Source organism: Callorhinchus milii, unplaced genomic scaffold (assembly GCF_018977255.1).
Source record: "Callorhinchus milii isolate IMCB2004 unplaced genomic scaffold, IMCB_Cmil_1.0 Scaffold2, whole genome shotgun sequence".
NCBI lineage: Eukaryota > Metazoa > Chordata > Chondrichthyes > Chimaeriformes > Callorhinchidae > Callorhinchus > Callorhinchus milii.
Genome location: NW_024704743.1, coordinates 125,126,625 through 125,148,704, shown reverse-complemented (window position 1 = coordinate 125,148,704; position 22,080 = coordinate 125,126,625). Strand labels below are relative to the sequence as shown.

Sequence of the window (22,080 nt, the reverse complement as noted above, 5' to 3'; positions counted from 1 at the left end):
AGCTGCCGGACAGTGATATCAATGGCCGAGCGGTGTGGGTTTAGCGGGTTACACTCCAGCAGTTACCCCAACACACACTCTGGGGCCCCCCCAAACCTCGGCTCTCGCCAACCTGCGCCTAATACTCTCTGGAATTAGGTAAGAAGGATACCTCCCTCCAGGGGGGAGAGAGAGAGAGAGAGATCACATTCGGTTCAATCTCTCTACGATTTCTGAGTGTAACAATAATAATCCTCACATTTAATACAGCGCCTGATCACAGCTTTGAGACGCCTCAAAGCGCTTCACAGGATACACTGTAAAGTGAGTTGACTGTTTTGTGGCTGAAACGGTCGGATGGATGGAAATCTCACTTGGGTTTGGAGATTCCTAAGCATTGTGATGGGTTTCTGTCGGCGTCAGACACTCGCCTGAGCCAACAGAAATCTTTGTGTGCGGCTGTGAGTAACAGTAAAGTCTGTCACTGCCTGACATACACATGGATCCTTTTGCTTCTCTCACGAGTGGCTGACGGCAGCTGTGCTGTGAGTAATTAACCTGCAATTTGATCAATTTGATCACCAAGTTTTGTTGATCATATTTCCTCACCACCCACAGCATTTCACAAAACCATTCTCTCGGCTCCTTCCCAATAGATCTAAATACCAAACTGCTCACGTCAGCCTAATCAAGTGCAGCGCCGAATACAAACTAAAACTGTTTCCAGACTTTCTTTTTAAAATCACATCAAGGCTCGACTACATCAACTCCCTCCGCGGCAGCCTTCTCATCTCCTCCCTCCACAGGCTGCAGATCACCCAGAACTCTGCAGCCCGTGTCCTCTCCCGCACCGGCTCCGCGACCCCATCATCCCCACCCGCCCGGCTCCACCGACTCCCCATAGAGTTTGAGGATAGAGCTCAAAATCCTTGTCCTCACTTTCAAGGCCCTCCACGGCGTTGCCCCCTCCTATATCTCTGACCACTGACCCACTATGAACCTACAGCTGCCTCCGGTCTGCCCCATGTCCTCCGCCCAGACAGATTCTCATTGTCGGTCGGGCCTTCAAGCTCTCTGCCCCCACCCTCTGGAATTCCATTACATATTCCCTCACTCCCTCCTTTGCCTCCTTCGAAGCACATCTCAAGACCCTCCTCTTCGACCGCACGTTTGGCAGTTATTGTGAGTGTCTCGAGAGCCACAGAGACAACGGGAACAACAGAGAGAAATGATCATTTGTTGCGGGGAAGAGGGGGAAAGACAAAGAAACATAAATTCTTCTGTTGCAGCAAAAAAGTTCCGAGCATTTTAATGAGCGTTTGTAATACAGAAACCCATAACCATTTGCTTTCCTGTAACAATCCCAGTTATAACCAGAGGCACATCAAAATGCCGAGTGATCCGGTGTTCACAAAGTCCTGTTACCCCTCGTGGGGTTTCTCTCTCTGACCATCAATGGTTATTTTCTGTTGTGGATCTGTTTCTGTTCCTCACTCCCTCACTCACTTACACACTCACTCACACACTCACTCACACACTCACTTCCTCACTTTCTCACTCGCTCACTCACTTACACACTCACTCACACACTCACTCACTCACACACTCACTTCCTCACTCCCTCGCTCGCTCACTTACACACTCACACACTCACTCACTCACATACTTACTCACACATTCACTCGCTCACACACACTCACTCGCTCATTCGCTCATTTACACACTCACTCACACACTCACTCACACACACTCACTCGCTCACACACTCACTCGCTCACACACTCAAACTCACTCACACACCCACTCACACACTCACTCACAAACTCACTTGCTCAATCACATTCTCACTCACTTCCTCACTCTCTCACACTCACTCTCACACACACACATACACTCACACACGCTCACTCGCTCACACAAACACTCACTCACTCGCTCACACTCACTCACTCACTCGCTCACACTCACTCACGCTCACTCGCTCACACACACTCACGCTCACTCACTCGCTCACACTCACTCACTCTCTCACACCCATCCTCTGGACGTGTAAATAAAGTTAAACACTTGGACTGAATACAATGCAGTAAATTCTACATATTATCATCATCATCTTCCACATGATTCGGTTGTTAGTCAGTGCACTGTAAGGGGGGGACGGGGGCGGGACATGGGGGTAACAGGACTTTGTGACTTTGTCTATCGCTTCAGAAATCAGAATATTGGAGTTATTGTAAAAACTCATATTATTAACAATAATAATCTTTGCATTTTATACCACCCCTCAGCACATCTTCGAGATGTCTCAAAGCGCTTCACACTATACACTGTAACGTGAATTAACTGTGTATTTTGTGGGCGAAACGTGGCAGCCAATTGCGCACAGCAGTGAGTGTCCCACACACAGCCGTGGGGTGAGTGATCACATTTATTTATTTGTTTGTTTATTTATTTATTTGTTTATTTATTTGTTGGTTTGTTTTTTTTGGGGGGAGGGAGTATTATTCCTCTTATTATCAAGCTCTCTGGGGCACTGCCCTGTGTGAGGGGTGCTATATAAATGCAAGTTGCTGTCGCTATTATTATTTAACAAGTGTTTGTTGCCTCTGAAAAACGCTCACTGGATCTCCTCGCGCTCCTCCTCTTCCTCCTCGAAGTCCTGGTCCTGGTCGGCCGTGGCGTCCTGGTATTGCTGATACTCCGACACCAGGTCATTCATGTTGCTCTCGGCCTCCGAGAACTCCATCTCGTCCATGCCCTCGCCCGTGAACCAGTGCAGGAAAGCCTTCCTCCTGAACATGGCAGAGAACTGCTCCGAGATGCGCTTGAAGAGCTCCTGGATGGCGGTGGAGTTGCCGATGAAGGTGGAGGCCATGGTGAGGCCGCGAGGAGGGATGTCACACACGGCCACCTTGACGTTGTTGGGGATCCACTCCACAAAGTAGCTGCTGTTCTTACTCTGCACCGACAGCATCTGCTCGTCGATCTCCTTCATGGACATGGAGCCGCGGAAGATGGCGGCCACGGTGAGGTACCGGCCGTGCCGCGGGTCGCAGGCCGCCATCATGTTCTTTGCGTCGAACATCTGCTGTGTGAGCTCGGGCACGGAGAGGGTCCGGTACTGCTGGCTGCCGCGGCTGGTCAGGGGGGCGAAGCCGGGCATGAAGAAGTGCAGGCGGGGGAAGGGCACCATGTTGACCGCCAGTTTGCGCAGGTCGGCGTTCAGCTGCCCCGGGAAGCGCAGTGAGGTGGTGACGCCGCTCATGGTGGACGACACCAGGTGGTTGAGGTCGCCGTAGGTGGGCGTGGTCAGCTTGAGGGTGCGGAAGCAGATGTCGTACAGGGCCTCGTTGTCGATGCAGTAAGTCTCGTCGGTGTTCTCCACCAGCTGGTGCACGGACAGGGTGGCGTTGTAGGGCTCCACCACCGTGTCCGACACCTTGGGAGACGGCATGACACTGAACGTGTTCATGATACGGTCGGGGAACTCCTCCCGGATCTTACTGATCAGCAGCGTCCCCATCCCCGAGCCTGTGCCCCCGCCCAGGGAGTGCGTCAACTGGAAACCCTGCAGACAGTCACAGTTCTCACACTCCTTCCTCAGTACGTCCATCACCGAGTCCACCAGCTCAGCGCCTTCTGTGTAATGCCCTTTGGCCCAGTTGTTTCCTGCACCCGTCTGCCCTGATATCAGCAACAAAGAAAGAATAATAATAATTACAGAATGACATTCTCACAGTGCCTGCCGCTCACGTCAGGAGGTCATCCCAAGGCGCTGGACAGTCAGGCTGGGGGTTGGGATCAGGAGGGGGAGAGGGCAGGGAGGGTGGGGGTAGGAGGAGGCTCTTCAGATGGGCCTTGAAGGAGGTGAGGGAGGAGGCGAGGGAGAGGGACTGTGGAATGGCGTTTCCCAAATCCACCTTCAGTGGCCCTATTCCATTGCTTGTTTCTCATCGACTCCTAATTTAACTAAAAAATGTCAGTCCTCTTGAAATTTGACAGTTTTTTTTATATAACCTCATCGGTTCTTGTGACTGCATTGTGATCGCTGTTGCTCAATACTCCAGCTGAGGTCTAACCAATGACCTATAGAGGTTTAGGGGAACTTCCTTGCTTTTGTACTCTGTGCCTCTATGTATAAAGCCAAGGATCCCATATGGCTCAAACAACCTGTTCTGCCACCTTCAAAGACCTGTGAACCCCAGGTCTCTCTGGTCCTGAACCCCCTTTAAAACTACCATTTAGTGTATTGCCTCTCCTCATTCTTCCTCCCAAAATGCACCACTCACACTTCTCTGCATTAAACTTCATCTGCCGCGTGTCGGCCCATTTCACCAGCCGGTCCATCTCCTCCTGCAGTCTGCTCTATCCTCCTCACTGTTTACCACGTTCCCAAGTTTTGTATCATCTGCAAACTTTAAAATGTTGCTCTTTATACTCAAGGCCAAGTCATATAAGTGCTCTGAGACGCCGTCCGGTGTGGAGGGAGCTATATAAATCCAAGTTGTTATATATCAAAAAGAGTAGAAAATAATATATAGGAAAATGAAGGACCTGGGGGTCCTGATTGACGATAAATTGAAGCTCTCCCAACAATGCTCTGTGGCAGTGAATAAAGCAAACCAGATGTTGGGATGTATCAAAAGATCAATAGCAGCCAAAATAGTGGGGAAATAGTGCCACTGTATAATAATAATAATCCTTGCATTTGATATAGTGCTTTTCACGTCGGGAGGACGTCCCAAAGCGCTTCACAGAACACACTGTAAAGTGAATTGACTGCATATTTGTGGGCGAAATCATTGGTGAGACTGTACTTAGAGACTGTGTATAGTTCTGGTCACCGCAGTACAAAAAGGATATTGGAGAAATCGAGAAGATACAGAGGACGGCAAACAAAATGAAGGAATGGAAGGACTGAATAAATTAGGCAACAACAACAACATTACATTTGTAAAGGGCAGGATTGTTTCCACTTGTGGGGGAGACCAAAACCAGGGCCATCAACATAAAATAATAATAATAATAATAATAATCCTTACATTTGATATAGCGCTTTTCACATCGGGAGGACGTCCCAAAGCGCTTCACAGAACACACTGTAAAGTGAATTGACTGTATATTTGTGGGCGAACGCGGCAGCCAATTGCGCACAGCAATGTCCCTCAAACAGTCGTAGATTGAAAATGACCAATTTATTATTGTTTTTTTGGAGGGATTATTATTAGGCTCTGTGTGGAGTAAGGAAACTTGCCCAAGGTTTCGCCCTCTGCCTGGAATTGAACTCAGGTCTCTCGCTTGCAAAGCGAGTGCTCTAACCACTGAGCTACAGGACTCCACAAAATAGTCACTAATAGATCAAACAGGAAAGTTAGAAGAAATGTCTTCACACAGAGAGTAGTGGGAATGTGGAACAATGCTCCACAAGGAGTTGTTGAGGCAAATAGCACAGATGTACTTAAGGGAAAGCTCGAGAGGTACCTGAGGGAGAAAGGAACAGAAGGTTAGGCTTGAAGGAAGGGGAAGGGCAGGAGGGGCTCATGTGGAGCATAAACACTGGCACAGACCAGTTGGGCCAAATGGCCTGTTTCTGTACTGTTTATTCTAATGGATTCTAACGTATTAAAGCGCCTTTCACGTTGGGAGGACACCCCAAGTCGCTGAACAGTCAGAGATCATTTGGGGATCACACTGGAAAAGAGAAGATTGAGAGGTGACATGATTACTGTCTTTAAGATTCTAAAACCAAAACCAGGGGCAAAACAATCCACATCATGACAGAAACAGAGGGAGCTGGGAACCCTCAGCAGGTCAGGCAGCATCTATGGAGACAGGAAAGAGACAGGAAAGTCAACGTTTCGGATCCACAACCTTTCATCAGAACTGACGAAGGGTCGTGGACCCGAAACATTGACTCACTTTCCTTTCGCCATAGATGCTGCCGGACCTGCTGAGGTTCCCAATCACTTCTGTTTTTGTTTCAGATTCCAGCCTTTGCAGTATTTTGTGTTTAGTTCATGACGCGCTGCTTCAACGTGTCCAGAATAGTAAACCAGGGGACACGGCCTACGATTGAACAAATCTACGCAAACACTATTTCAGTGAGCGAATAGTGACCCTGTGGAACAGGCTCCCTGGGGAGACGGTTGAAGCAGGAAATGTTGATTCTTTCAATCACAGATTAGATAGTTTTGTTTTAGGGAATAACATGATGGGATACAGCACATAGGGAGATGGGAACATATGTGCATGTGACTGCCAGGGAGGTGGAAGGCCAACTAGATGGACCTTGGTCTTTTTTCGTCCAGCATTTCTTATGTTCTTATGTTATGACGTGTCCAATTCTGGGCACCACACTTTAGGAAGGATGTCAGGTCCTTGGAGAGGGAACAGAGGAGATTTACCAGGATGATACCAGGGATGAGGGACTTTAGTTATGTGGAGAGACTTGAGAAGCTGAGATTGTTCCCCTGAGAGCAGAGAAGGTTAAGGGGAGATTCAATAGAGATTTGAAAACAAGTGCACGGATAAGTGTTTCAGCTGTGACTGAGGAAGGTTTAGTCAGTACAAAACTGAATAGCTTTATTCGAAAGCTACAGTAGATTCCTGATAACTCAACAAGTTAAGCTGATACCTGGCTTAACTTGTCACTATCCTTTAAGTCATCAGGCTGTCACATTTATTTCTGTATTTATACACATGCCAAGCTCACTACTCCTGATAACTAGTCACTGAGCCCTTTTCTTTTGGAGTGATAATAATACTTACATTTGATATAGTGCCTTATCACGTCTCAAAGCGCTTCAGAGGTTATTCTGTAAAGTGTAGTGACTGTGGATTTGTAGGTGAACATGACAGCCAGTTGCACACAGCAGTGTCCCCACACACAGCCGTGGGGTGAGTGGCCAATATTATTTGGAAAATTGTTGTCCAGGACACCGGGAGAGAGAGAAACTCCCTTCTCTTTTCCAATAGCCCCGCGGGATCTTTACCATCCACCTGAACAGGCAGACGGGACCTCGGGTTAACGTCTCCTCCCGAGGACGGCACCTCCCACAGTGCAACCCCCCCCCCACACAGTGCCCCCCAACCCCCTCCCACAGTGCCCCCCCACCCCCAGCGCTGTATTGGAGCATCAGCTTAGACTGTGTATGAGTTCAACAACAATAACAACAAGATTACATGTGTAAATCGCTTTTCACGTCGGGAGGATGTCCCAAGGTGCTGGACAGACAGAGTTATGGACCCGAGCTGGGGGTCAGGAGCGGTGCGGGTGGAGGGCAGGGGGGGAAGGAGAGTGACTGAAGGAACAGTCAAAGAAGAGGGCCTTGAGACGGAGCTTGAAGGAGGCGAGGGAGGGGGCGAGGGAGGGGCCGAGGTGGAGGAACTGCGGGATAGAGTTCCAGAGGGTGGGGGCAGAGTGGCAGAAGGCCCACCCGCCAATATTGGGGGCGAGCGAGGCGGGGGACGTGAAGCAGAGGGAGCGAGCAGGATGGTAGGGGGTTAGGAGGTGGCAGAGGTCGGGGGGAGCAAGACCATGGAGGGCTTTGAAGGTGAGGACCAGGATCTTGAACTGTGTGATGGGAAGCCAGTGGAGTCGGGCGAGGATGGGGGTGATAGGGTCACGGAGCCGGTGCGGGAGAGGACACGGGCTGCAGAGTTCTGGATGATCTGCCGCCTATGGAGGGAGGAGTCGAGTTGGGGGCCGACAAGCAGTGAGTTTGCACAGTCGAGCCTCGATGTAATGAAGGTGTGTGTGAGGGTCTCGGGGGCTGCGGTGTGAGACAGTGGTGGAGCCGGCGATGTTGTGGAGGTGGGGAAAGCAGAGCGAGTCATGGCATGGATGTGGGGAAGAAAGGTTGTTGAGGGTCCAACAAGACCCCAAGGTTCGGGACTGGCTCAGTGAGGGGGAGTGAGCCCCAGGGATGGTGATGCTGTCAGCGCCTGAGGTGAGGAGGCGCTGACGGGAGCCAATCAGGAGCCTCAGTCTTGTTGACGTTCAACTATAGAAAGTTCGCTCTCATCCAGGACCTGATGTCTGACAGACATTGTGTCAGGACAGCAGTGGGTCCTGGAGTCAATAGTGGAGGCAGAGAGAGAGAGAGTTGACCCCATGTCTGCGGATGATGTCAGAGGGAACATATAGATATTGAAGAGGAGGGAACCAAGGACAGAACCCTGAGGAACGCCACACAAGACAGTGCGGGGGCTGGAGGAGAAGCTGTTTGAGGAGATGAAGTGAAGGTGGTGTGAGAGGTACGAGGTTGAGGTGAGAGGAGAGGCAGTGGATGAGAATAGAGCGGTCAACGGTGTCGAAGGCAGCAGAGAGCTCAAGGAGGACAAGGAGGCAGAGGGAGCCCTGGTCGCAGATGGACAGAATATCATTTGTCACTGACCAGGGTGGTTTCTGTGCTGTGGGCGGCACGGAAGCTCAATTGAAGGGGTTCAGAGAGCGAGTGGCGGGAGAGGAAGAACGGGACGCGACGATTCGTTCCAGAGCCGAGGAGAGGAAAGGGAGGTTGGAGATGGGGCTGTAGCTGGAGAGAGAATAGGGATGGGGATGATGGGGCTGTTTTATGGGGATGGGAATAGTGCCAGTGGATAAGGAGAGGTTGGTAATGTTGGTTAAAAGAGGGGACAGGAGGTGGAGTTGGGAGGTGTGGAGAGGGGTGGAGATGGGGTCAAGGAAGCACGTGGTGGGCTTAATTTTTGAGATGATGGAGGTGAGGGAAGAGGGGGAGACAGGGTCAAAGGTGTGTAGGGAGGGATGTGTGGGTGCTGGGGCGTGAGAGGGAGGTGGCAAGGGGGTAAGGGTGGATGGGAAGAGGCGGCCGAACGAATCCCCCTATTTTGGATTCAAGGAAGTCCAGCATCTTCTCGCAGTTGGAGTTGGAGGAGAGGATGAGTGAGGCACGGGATGGTGGACAGAGGAGGCGGTTAGTGGTGGAGAAGAGGAGCCTGGGATTGTCCTTGGCCTCCAAGATTCAAGTCCCTACGTGGGATAAAATACTAACTGCACTAATGCAAACTGGTAACGCTTCCACCTTTTGCCTGGTCAGCTAATGCTATGATCTCTCCAACAATGAGCGGACGCTGTTATTGGCACTTTGCTGAGTCAGCCAAACATGTTCAAATCCGACCAAAATCAGCCACTCGTCAGACAAGGCTTTTCAATAGAGCCGTTCACTGCTGAAGAAAGGAAATCACATTGAGTTCATTCCATTTGCATTACCTCATCTTGTTGGACCAGTTCATAACGTGCGACCAAGTATTTGAGCCCCGACACCAGGAGAAGCTGATTTCATTCCGTACTTGTTACATTTTACTAAGGAGAGCAATTTTAGAGCCTATTAAACACCTGATATAGCAATAATAATAAATAATAATAAAAGTCCTTGCATTTGATATAGCACCTTATCATGTCATTGAGATGTCTCAAAGTGCTTCATGGAATATACTGTTAAGTGTAGTGACTGTGTATTTTATGGGTGAATCACGGAGGGGGGAGGGAAGGCAGAGAGGTGGGAGGGAGACCAAAGGCACGGTTGAAGAGAAGGGTCTTGAGACCGGCCTTGAAGGAGGCGAGGGAGGAAGCGAGGCGAAGGGACCGTGGGATGGAGTTCCAGAGTGTAGGGGCAGAGAGACTGAAAGCCCGGCCACCGAGGGTAGGGCAGGTCAGGCGGGAGACATAGAGCAGCCGGAGCCCGATGAACGGAGGGAGTGGGCAGGTTGTTAGGGAGTCAGCAGGTCAGAGAGGTAGGAGGGGGTGGCCTTGGAAGTGAGGATGAGGATCTTGAACTCGATCCTCTGGGGGATGGGGAGCCAGTGGAGGGAGTGATGGGGTCGGGTGAGGGTGGGAGTGATGGGGTCGGGCGAGGGTGGGGGTGATGGGGTCGGGCGAGGGTGGGAGTGATGGGGTCTGGCGAGGGTGGGGGTGATGGGGTCGGGCGAGGGTGTGGGTGATGGGGTCGGGTGAGGGTGGGGGTGATGGGGTCGGGCGAGGGTGGGGGTGATGGGGTCGGGCGAGGGTGGGAGTGATGGGGTCGAGCGAGGGTGGGGGTGATGGGGTCGGGCGAGGGTAGGAGTGATGGGGTCGGGCAAGGGTGGGAGTGATGGGGTCGGGTGAGGGTGGGAGTGATGGGGTCGGGCGAGGGTGGGAGTGATGGGGTCGGGCGAGGGTGGGAGTGATGGGGTCGGGCGAGGGTGGGAGTGATGGGGTCGGGCGAGGGTGGGAGTGATGGGGTCACGGAGTCTGGTCGTGAGAGTACATGAGCTGCAGAGTTGTGGATGATCTGCAGGTTGTGAAGGGAAGAGGTGGGAAGGCCGATGAGGAGGGAGTTCCCGTAATCGAGCCTTGAGGTGACGAATGTGTGGGTGAGGGTTTGGGGGCCTGAGGGGTGAGGCAGTGTTGCAGAGGTGGTGGTGGGCAGTGCCGGTCATGGCGCGGATGTGGGGGGAGAAAGGACAGTTGAGGGTCAAACAAGACCCCCGGTTCCTGACTGGCTCAGTGAGGGTGAGAGTGCAGCCGTGGAGGCTGGTGCTGCCAGTGCCCGAGGGGCGGACCTGCTGGCACGAGGCGTGTGGGGTAAGGGAACGTGCCTCAGGTTTCGCCCTGCCCTGGAGGTCCTCTCACTTGCTTGGAATAATCTGTTTGTATGACGCTGCTGTGCCAACTGGCTGCCATATTTCGCCCACAAAATACCCAGTCAATCTACTCTACAATATATCCTGCAAAGCACTTGGAGACATCTCATTGATTTGATAAAGCGCAATATCAAATGCAAGGATTATTATTAATAAAACTGTAAAACTGTTGGATTGTGTAAACGTTTCCTTCGCCAGTTTTTAAAGTTATAAAAGATGGAACATTACTCGGTCGTGATCGAAAGCCTCCGAGTTGCTTGCAGGCAAAACAAAAGGGAATGATTCTTGTGCAGTGAAGTCACTATGTTGTTTGCACAGAAACCCATCGTGAACTTGCAGACACTTATTTTGGAAGAACAACAGATGATTTCTGAACTTCAGAGATTCGATTATTTCAGTACAGAAGGAAGCCATCCATATCTATGACCTACTTAACATCTATCCCATTTCCCTGCTATTATTCCTGCAATACCGTTTGATTTATAATAATAACAATCCTTGCATTTGATACAACGCCTTATCACATTGTTGAGACGTCTCAAAGCGCTTCACAGATTAAACTAAAGTAAATTGACTGGATGTTTTGTGGGCGAAACACGACAGCCAATTGCGCACAACAGTGACCCACAAACAGTGACCAAAATTGGATTGAGTGACCAAATTATTATCTTTGTTTGAAGGGATTATTACCCCCAGAATGTGATCCACTAATCAACTAACAAGTGGGTTCCTACTCACTGCTGGTAACCAGAGGCGCGGGGAGTAGGGAAACTTGCCCAAGGTTTCGCTCTGCCCGGGAGCCAAACTCGGCCCTCTGGCTCGCGAGGCGAGGGCTCTAACCCTGAGCTACAGTCTGCACAGGATTTCTTTATTCTCCAAGTGCTTCACCGTTTCTACTCCATGTAACATATTTGACTGTTCAACCACCATATATGGTAACGCACTCCACAACCCAATAAACACCCGTGGAAAACATTTATAGCAGGAAATGCATTATTCCTAAACAGTTTCTGGTCCCCAGTTATCACTGGGGATAAATTAAACAGTTTAACAACTGGAAATAGAAAATGCAGTTGAAAACCTCTCTGTAATGACAGATGTTGACTGACCCTCCACCCCCTGACTCCTGTAGAATGGTTTCTCTCACAGGCATTTCACATCACAAACCACAGAGGGTTTCCGCAGCAGAGACTCCAGACTTCACTCACAGTCACCGGACTAGAATGTCTTACAGTTATTCTTCATTGTAAGTCAATATTTGGTGTCAGCCTGTTTCAGTGTGTAACACTCTCCCTCCGAGTCACACGGTTGTGGGTTCAAGCCCCACGTCAGGACTTTGAGCTCAGTCTAGGCTGACATTCCAGTGCAATACATGGGGGGGTGTGGCATTGTCGGAGACGCCACTCTTTGGATGAGACTTTAAACTAACCTCCCGTCTGCCCGTTCAGAAACATGTTACAGAACCCATGGCACTACACAAACAGAGAAGAGGGTTGGTCCCGATTACAGAGCCCTCGCCTCGCAAGCGAGAGGACCCGGGCTTGATTCCCGGACATGGCGAAACCTAAGGCAAGTTTCCTTACTCCACATGGCTCTGTTTACCAGCAGTCATAGGAACCCGGTTGTTAGTCGATTGTTTTGAAGGAATTATTAGTCCCGGAAAAGCGATCCACCAATTGACAAACAACCATTGAGACGTCTCAATGACGTGATAAGGTGCTCTATCGAATGCAAAGATTATTATTATTATTATGACTGTATCAAGCTGCTTTGACAATGAGTTCAGCTTTCCAGTTGCTAACACCATTACTGGTGCCTTATAATAATAATAATAATAATAATCCTTGCATTTGATATAGCGCTTTTCACGTCAGGAGGACGTCCCAAAGCGCTTCACAGAACACACTGTAAAGTGAATTGACTGTATATTTGTGGGCGAACGCAGCAGCCAATTGCGCACAGCAATGTCCCACAAACAGTCGTAGATTGAAAATGACCAATTTATTATTGTTTTTGGTTTTGGAGGATTATTATTAGGCTCTGTGTGGAGTAAGGAAACTTGCCCAAGGTTTCGCTCTGTCTGGAATTGAACTCAGGTCTCTCACTTGCAAAGCGAGTGCTCTAACCACTGAGCTACAGGACTCCATCACAGCTTATCACAGCTGTTGATTTCCACCTGTTACAAGGTTCTATGTGTAGGTTATATACAAACATAACTTAGATAACTATTTGGGAAGGGCAAGTTTGCACGGAGAGAGCGGGGCAGTGGGGCTGATTTGGAAGCTCTTTTCAAAGAATTGGCACAGACATGATGGGCCGAATGGCCTCCTTCTGTGCTGTATAATTCTATATTTCTATATGTCAAACTCCCAGTTTAGTTTGGAGACTCCCAAACACGGTGATGGGTTTCTGCATGTGTCAGACACCCGGCTGACCAAAGCCAGCCCTTTCCCAGTACTGAAATTATTATTAAGGGGGTAATAAATCCTTAAAAAAAAATAATAATTTGGTCACTCAGTTCAATGACTGTTTGTGGGACACTGCTGTGTGCAATTGGCTGCTGCGTTTCACCCACAAAATACACAGTCACTACACTTTACGGTGTATTCTGTGAAGCACTTTGAAACATCTCGAAGATGTGATGAGGCATTATATCAAATGCCAGGATTAATATTATTATGATGATTATTATTACTGTGTTGAGCTGCTCTGTCAATGAGTTCAGTTTCCAGCTTCTATTACAAAAAGGCAGATCACTAAACTTCCAAATGAACGCTGTGACGTGTGAGGAATCGTCTTCATGTGAGACTCTGGGAAGTGAGGATTATATGACTCCGCAGCGTGTCCTGGAACCAGCGGTTTGCCAACTGTTTGACCTGAATCTTATTTCAGTCACTGCTCCTCCAAACACACACAGGACACATCAAAGCATATGGGGTGGGGTTCGGGGGGGGGATGGGGGGGGTGGAGAGGGCAAAGAGTGGGGTTTAAACCCGGGATCAGAAACAAGCGACAATGTCACTCACCAAAAATGAAGTTATCGGGTCTGAAAAGTTGTCCTAAGGTTCCCGAGCGGACACTGTCCATCGTCCCCGGTTCCAGATCCAACAAAATGGCCCTCGGGACATACTTCTGGGCTGGAAACACAGAACAGTCGTCATTATACACTGAATCACACAATGTTACAGCACAGAAGGCCATTCAGCCACCAACCCCCCTCTACCCCAACTAGCCCCCCTCTACCCCAACTAGCCCCCCTCTACCCCAACTAGACCCCTCTACCCCAACTAGCCCCCTCTACCCCAACTAGCCCCCCTCTACCCCACCAACCCCCCTCTACCCCAACTAGCCCCCTCTACCCCAACTAGACCCCTCTACCCCAACTAGCCCCCTCTACCCCAACTAGCCCCACTCTACCCCAACTAGCCCCCACTCTACCCCAACTAGCCCCCTCTACCCCAACTAGCCCCCTCTACCCCACCAACCCCCCTCTACCCCAACTAGCCCCCTCTACCCCAACTAGCCCCCTCTACCCCAACTAGCCCCCTCTACCCCAACTAGCCCCCTCTACCCCAACTAGACCCCTCTACCCCAACCAGCCCCCACTCTACCCCAACCAGACCCCACTCTACCCCAACCAGACCCCACTCTACCCCAACTAGCCCCCACTCTACCCCAACTAGCCCCCTCTACCCCAACTAGCCCCACTCTACCCCAACTAGCCCCCTCTACCCCAACTAGCCCCACTCTACCCCAACTAGCCCCCTCTACCCCAACTAGCCCCCTCTACCCCAACTAGCCCCCTCTACCCCAACTAGCCCCACTCTACCCCAACTAGCCCCCTCTACCCCAACTAGCCCCCTCTACCCCAACCAGCCCCCTCTACCCCAACTAGCCCCCACTCTACCCCAACTAGCCCCCACTCTACCCCAACTAGCCCCCTCTACCCCAACTAGCCCCCTCTACCCCACCAACCCCCCTCTACCCCAACTAGCCCCCTCTACCCCAACTAGCCCCCTCTACCCCAACTAGCCCCCTCTACCCCAACTAGCCCCCTCTACCCCACCACCCCCTCTACCCCAACTAGCCCCCTCTACCCCAACTAGCCCCCCTCTACCCCAACTAGCCCCCTCTACCCCAACTAGCCCCCTCTACCCCAACTAGCCCCCCTCTACCCCAACTAGCCCCCCTCTACCCCAACTAGCCCCCTCTACCCCAACTAGCCCCTCTACCCCAACTAGCCCCCTCTACCCCAACTAGCCCCCTCTACCCCACTAGCCCCTCTACCCAACTAGCCCCTCTACCCCAACTAGCCCCCCTCTACCCCAACTAGCCCCCCTCTACCCCAACTAGCCCCCTCTACCCCAACTAGCCCCCTCTACCCACCAACCCCCCTCTACCCCAACTAGCCCCCTCTACCCCAACTAGCCCCACTCTACCCCAACTAGCCCCCTCTACCCCAACTAGCCCCCTCTACCCCAACTAGCCCCCTCTACCCCAACTAGCCCCCTCTACCCCACCAACCCCCCTCTACCCCAACTAGCCCCCTCTACCCCAACTAGCCCCCCTCTACCCCAACTAGACCCCTCTACCCCAACTAGCCCCCTCTACCCCACCACCCCCCTCTACCCCAACTAGCCCCCTCTACCCCAACTAGCCCACTCTACCCCAACTAGCCCCCTCTACCCCAACTAGACCCCTCTACCCCAACTAGCCCCCTCTACCCCAACTAGCCCCCTCTACCCCACCAACCCCCCTCTACCCCAACTAGACCCCTCTACCCCAACTAGCCCCACTCTACCCCAACTAGCCCCCACTCTACCCCAACTAGCCCCCACTCTACCCCAACTAGACCCCACTCTACCCCAACTAGCCCCCTCTACCCCAACTAGACCCCACTCTACCCCAACTAGCCCCTCTACCCCAACTAGCCCCCTCTACCCCAACTAGCCCCCACTCTACCCCAACTAGCCCCACTCTACCCCAACTAGCCCCCTCTACTCCAACTAGCCCCACTCTACCCCAACTAGCCCCCTCTACCCCAACTAGCCCCCTCTACCCCAACTAGCCCCCTCTACCCCAACTAGCCCCACTCTACCCCAACTAGCCCCCTCTACCCCAACTAGCCCCCTCTACCCCAACTACCCCCTCTACCCCAACTAGCCCTACTCTACCCCAACTAGCCCCACTCTACCCCAACTAGCCCCACTCTACCCCAACTAGCCCCACTCTACCCCAACTAGCCCCACTCTACCCCAACTAGCCACACTCTGACCCCAACTAGTTGCACTCTACCCCAACTAGCCCCACTTTGACCCCAACTAGCCCCACTCTGACCCCAACTAGCCCCACTCTATCCCAACTATCCCCACTCTACCCCAACTAGCCCCACTCTACCCCAACTATCCCCACGCTACCCCAACTAGCCCCACTCTGACCCCAACTAGCCCCACTCTGACCCCAACTAGCCCCACTCTATCCCAACTATCCCCACTCTACCCCAACTATCCCCACTCTACCCCAACTATCCCCACGCTACCCCAACTAGCCCCACTCTGACCCCAACTAGCCCCACTCTGACCCCAACTATTCCCACTCTACCCCAACTAGCCCCACTCTGACCCCAACTAGCCCCACTCTTACCCCAACTAGCCCCACTCTGACCCCAACTAGCCCCACTCTTACTCCAACTAGCCCCACTCCCCCACTCTTACCCCAACTAGCCCCACTCTGACCACAACTAGCCCCATTCTTACCCCAACTATCCCCACCCTTACCCCAACTAGCCCCACTCTTACCCCAATTAGCCCCACTCTTACCCCAACTAGTCACACTCCCCCACTCTTACCCCAACAAGCCCCTCTCCCCCACTCTTACCCCAACTAGCCCCACTACCCCACTCTTACTCCAATTAGCCCCACTCTTACCCCAACTAGTCACACTCCCCCACTCTTACCCCAACAAGCCCCTCTCTCCCACTCTTACCCCAACTAGTCCCCACTCCCCCACTCTTACCCCAACTAGTCCCATTCTCCCACCCTTACCCCAACTAGTCCCCACTCCCCCACTCTTACCCCAACTAGCCCCACTCCCCCGCTCTTACCCCAACTAGTCTCCACTCCCCCACTCTTACCCCAACTAGTCCCCACTCCCCCACTCTTACCCCAACTAGTCCCCACTCCCTCACTCTTACCCCAACTAATCCCACTCCCCTCGCTCTTACCCCAACTAGCCCCACTCCTCTGCTCCTACCCCAACTTTTCCCACTCCCCCACTCTTACCCCCAATAGCCTTGTAAAAAAAAATTATTTTCAAGTGCACATTCAATTCGCTTTTGAAAGCTATTATTATCGCATCAAATTCCACCACCTCTTCAGACAGTGCATTCCAGATCACAACAATACTCTAAAAAACGTCTCCTCATCTCCCCTCTGGTTCTTTTGCAAAATATCTTAAATCTGTGCCCTCTGGTTACCAACCCTCCCACCCGAGGAAACAGTTTCTCCCTATTTACTCGATTAAAACCGCTCATCATTGTGAACACGTCTATTAAATCTCGCCTTAACCTTCTCTGCTCTAAGGAGAACAATCCCAGCCTCTCTAGTCTCTCCACATAACTGACGTCCCTCATCTCTGGTAACAACAAAATATATATACAATTAAACAAACATACACACAAAATAAGGAAATGTTTTGTCTATAAAAATTCTAACTCCATATCAACCTGTCTGCTCCCTCCACTCAGCGAGCTTCCCCGCGTCACCCACCCCACCATCTCTGCCCCCACCCTCTGGAACTCCATTCCAGTCCCTTCGTCTCGCCCCGTTCCTTGCCTCCTTCACGGTGTATCTCAAGACCCTCCTCTTCGACCGTGCCTTCGGCAATGTCTGCAAATAAAAAACTCCCCCCACCCCCCACCCCCCACACACACACAAACCAGTTAGACTTACAGGAGGCTTCGTTGTAATAGACATTAATCCTCTCCAGTTGTAAATATGAATCCCCATTGTAATTGCCAACGGGATCTATTCCGTGCTCATCGCTGATCACCTCCCAGAACTGAGGGGGAGAGGAAAGTGGAAAGTCAGGTTATAGGAACTGAACACATCAAAAACATCCAAAAAGATCTAAACCAAACAACATATCACCCACTCACCCAACACCCACCCTAACGCCCTAACGCCTCCAACCCCCCACCACCCCCACACCACACACAGTAATCTACACACAGTAATCTACACACAGTAATCTACACACACAGTAATCTACACACACAGTAATCTACACACACAGTAATCTACACACAGTAATCTACACACACAGTAATCTACACACACAGTAATCTACACACACAGTAATCTACACACACAGTAATCTACACACAGTAATCTACACACACAGTAATCTACACACACAGTAATCTACACACACAGTAATCTACACACACAGTAATCTACACACACAGTAATCTACACACACAGTAATCTACACACACAGTAATCTACACACACAGTACAACAACAACAACAACAAGATTCCATTTATGGAGCGCCTTTCACGTCAGGAGGACGTCCCAAGGCACTGCACAGTTGGGTCAGGACCCGAGCATTGGGGGAAATGGTCAGGGTGAGGGGAGGGAAGGGAGGGAGAGAGGAGGGGGGAAATGGTCAGGGTGAGGGGAGGGAAGGGAGGGAGCGAGGAGGGGGGAAATGGTCAGGGTGAGGGGAGGGAAGGGAGGGAGCGAGGAGGGGGGAAATGGTCAGGGTGAGGGGAGGGAAGGGAGGGAGCGAGGAGGGGAGAAATGGTCAGGGTGAGGGGACGGAAGGGAGGGAGCGAGAAGGGGGGAAATGGTCAGGTTGAGGGGAGGGAAGGGAGGGAGCGAGGAGGGGGGAAATGGTCAGGGTGAGGGGAGGGGAGAGGGAGCGAGGAGGGAGGAAATGGTCAGGGTGAGGGGAGGGAAGGGAGGGAGCGAGGAGGGGGAAATGGTCAGGGTGAGGGGAGGGAAGGGAGGGAGCGAGGAGGGAGGAAATGGTCAGGGTGAGGGGAGGGAAGGGAGGGAGCGAGGAGGGGGGAAATGGTCAGGGTGAGGGGAGGGAAGGGAGGGGGCGAGGAGGGGGTAATGGTCAGGGTGAGGGGAGGGGAGGGAAGGGAGGGAGTGGGAGGGAGTAGAGAGTCGAGAGCGGAGCTGAAGGCTGAAGGTCGAAGAGAAAGACCTTGAGACCGGCCTTGAAGGAGGAAAGGGAGGAAGCGGTGAAGGCACTGGGGATGGAGTTCCAGAGCCTCGGGGCTGAGAGGCTGAAGGCCACCGATGGTCGGGCGGTTGGGGCGGGGGACGTGGAGCAGACCGGAGCCAGAGGGACGGAGGGTACGGGCAGGTGAGTGGGGGATAGTAGGTCGGAGAGGTAGGAGGGAGCGAGGCCGTGAATGGCCTTGTAGGTGAGGATGAGGATCTTGAATTCGATCCTCTGGGGGATGGGGAGCAGTGGAGGCGAGTGAGGGCAAGGGTGAGGGTGAGGGCGAGGGTGAGGGCGAGGGTGAGGGTGAGGGCGAGGGTGAGGGTGGGAGTGAGGGTGAGGGTGAGGGCGAGGGTGAGGGTGAGGGCGAGGGTGGGAGTGAGGGTGAGGGTGAGGGCGAGGGTGAGGGCTTGGGTGAGGGCGAGGGTGAGGGTGAGGGCGAGGGTGGGAGTGAGGGTAAGGGTGAGGGCGAGGGTGAGGGCGAGGGTGTGAGTGAGGGTGAGGGTGGGAGTGATGTGGTGCGGTGTCTGGTGTGGGACAGTACACGAGCTGCAGAGTTCTGAATGACCTGCAGTGTGGAGGGAGGGCCGGGAAGGCCGACGAGGAGAGAGGTCCCATAGTCCGGCCTTGAGGTGATAAAGGTGTGGACCAGAGTTTCAGCCGCGTGAGGGGTGAGGTAGTGCCGTAGTCTGGCGATGTTCCGGAGGTGATGGAAGGCGGTGCCAGTTGTGGCGCAGATATGAGGGAGAAAGGACAGCTCAGGGTCGAGGGGAACCCCGAGGGGAGGGAGGAGGAGGAGGGGGTTGAGGAGGAGGTGGAGGGGGGAGTGCGGAGGGGGAGAGGAGGGCTGAGGGTCGAGGGGAACCCCGAGGTTCCTGATGGCTTTGAGAGGTGGAGAGTGCGGAGCTGATGGTGTCAGCGCCTGAGGTGCGGAGGCGCTGACGTGAGCCAATCAGGAGGGCCTCAGTTTTGCGCACGTTGAGCTGAAGAAAGTTGTCTCTCGTCCAGGACTCGATGTCGGACAGACAGCTGTCAGGACATCGGGGGTCGTGGAGTTGAGGGTAGAGGAGGAAAGGTAGAGTTGGGTGTCATCCGCATACATGTGGGAGTGAACCCCATGTCTGCGGATGATGTCACCACAGGGGGAGCATATAGAGGGTGAAGAGGAGGGGACCAAGGACAGAGTAATCTACACACACAGTTTAATATATACACACAGTAATCTACACACACAGTAATTTAAACACACAGTAATCTACATACAGACACACACAGTAATCTACACACACAGTAATCTACACACACAGTAATCTACACACACACAGTAATCTACACACACAGTAATCTACACACACAGTAATCTACACACACAGTAATCTACACACACACAGTAATCTATACACACAGTGTAATGTACCCATACAGTAATATACACACACACTTTAATCTACACACACAGTGTAATGTACACATACAATAATCTCCACAAGCACAGTGATTTACACACACACACAGTGTAATGTACACACACAGTAATCTATACAACCACACAGTGTAATGTACACACGCACAGCAATCGACACACACTGTGTAATGTACATACACACAGTCACCTACACACACATACCGTGTAACATACATACACACAGTAATCTACAGACACATACCGTGTAGCATACATACACACAGTAATCTACACACACATACCGTGTAACATACATACACACAGTAATCTACACACACATACCGTGTAACATACATACACAGTGAAATGTACACACACATTAATCTATACACACACAGTGTACTGTACACACATACAGCAATCTACACACAATCTACACACACACAGTGTAATGTACACACACACAGTAGTCTACACACACACAAACAAAGCTGACAGGAAGGTGAGTTGCGTTGAAATTAAATATAACATTTAAAATACAATATATAAAAACCCAAAGGGCTTTGGACAGCTGTGCAATGCTCTGAATTGCTGGGATACATTTAGCCACTCCCTGCTCTCAGACACCCCAAAAATATTCACACCCAACTTTTATTATCCTCCACCGAACAGCGTGAGCGACATCTATAAAACTGCAACGGTAGAAAGTGTGCAGGCCTGAAGCTCAGTGGTTACAGCCCAGTTAGTAGGACCCGGTTGTTAGTCGTTTGGTGGAAAACTTTCTGGGAGTAATAATCTCTATAAAAAAAATTGTTATTTCAATCCATGACTGTTTGTGGGACATGTTGGGATCAAATAATTGGCTGCTGCCTTTTGCCCACAAAATATAGAGACAATTCACTTTACTGTATATCCTGTGACGTGCTTTGAGGCGTGTCAAAGATGTGATAAAGCGCTGTATCAAATGCTGTGATGATTATTGTCAGTAACTCGGCTCTCGCCTTTCATTCAGATCATTTTATTTTTCTGTGACTATATCGCTGTTTCGATTGCGCATAAAATAAACATGAAGAAATCAAGCCTCAACCATCAGCACGAGCGAAGGCAAAAACACGGATTTCCCTTCTCCCAAGGAGATCAGAGCGAGAGTTAAAGTTTGAACGCACTTTAAAACCCTGTCCTTCCCTCTCGACCCTCACCCCCCACCCCCCAACATTGAGGGTTCAAGATTTGCCCCATAAAATACACAGGCAACAAACTTTACAATATATTCTGTGAAGAGCTTTGAGATGTCTCATAACGACGTGATAAGGCACTGAATCAAATGCAAGGATTATTATTGTAAGGTCAGCCCAGCCCAGTCTGGACTAATAAACCCACTAGAATCCTGCTCGTCGCAAACGTAAACTAATAGCAAATCACCTTGCTTCCGATCTGGTTCCCACATTGCCCGGCCTGGATGTGGACTATTTCCCTCATTGTGGCTGATTCCCAAAGCCTCTGCAGTTCAGGATCCGCTCTTTGCTCTGCTCGGCTGCCTCTGGCCTCTGCTCTGTTGTTTCACATCTGTTTATATACTCGTCTCCCCCCGCCCCACCCCCCCACCCATCCATCTCTCTCTCGCTCTCTCATTGAATCCTCCTCCTCCCATGTTTCCCGGAGGCGGGTTACAGGCCAACACAGCAACTGAAAAATTATTCTCTTCAATACTTTTTTTTAAACTTGGAGCCGAATGATCTCGGGATCGGAGAACACACACACTCTCAATACACCGGACACAATCAGTTCTTTTCTCTCTTTTTAAAAAAATAATCATTA

The 22,080-nt window shown here is 51.5% G+C and overlaps 1 protein-coding gene across 1 annotated transcript; it reads right to left on the bottom strand.

The window, feature by feature from the left end:
• Positions 1-2,441: 2,441 nt before the first annotated feature.
• LOC103190764 (tubulin beta-6 chain) lies at positions 2,442-21,860 on the bottom strand. Its single transcript, XM_042331834.1, has 4 exons — positions 21,685-21,860; positions 17,574-17,682; positions 13,650-13,760; positions 2,442-3,663 (listed from the first exon to the last, which is right to left on the bottom strand). Exons 1-4 carry the CDS (start codon positions 21,739-21,741, stop codon positions 2,597-2,599), a joined length of 1,344 nt encoding a protein of 447 aa, XP_042187768.1. The 5' UTR covers positions 21,742-21,860; the 3' UTR covers positions 2,442-2,596.
• Positions 21,861-22,080: the final 220 nt, after the last annotated feature.

What these genes read in the sequence shown, in the direction of transcription:
- LOC103190764 (XM_042331834.1), bottom strand. Translation starts at nt 21,741, where the DNA reads ATGAGGGAAATAGTCCACATCCAGGCCGGGCAATGTGGGAACCAGATC. An exon ending in CTATTACAACGAAGCCTCCT is followed by an intron (nt 13,761 to 17,573) that starts GTAAGTCTAACT and finishes CTGTGTTTCCAG; the next exon opens with CCCAGAAGTATGTCCCGAGG. An exon ending in ACCCGATAACTTCATTTTTG is followed by an intron (nt 3,664 to 13,649) that starts GTGAGTGACATT and finishes TGCTGATATCAG; the next exon opens with GGCAGACGGGTGCAGGAAAC.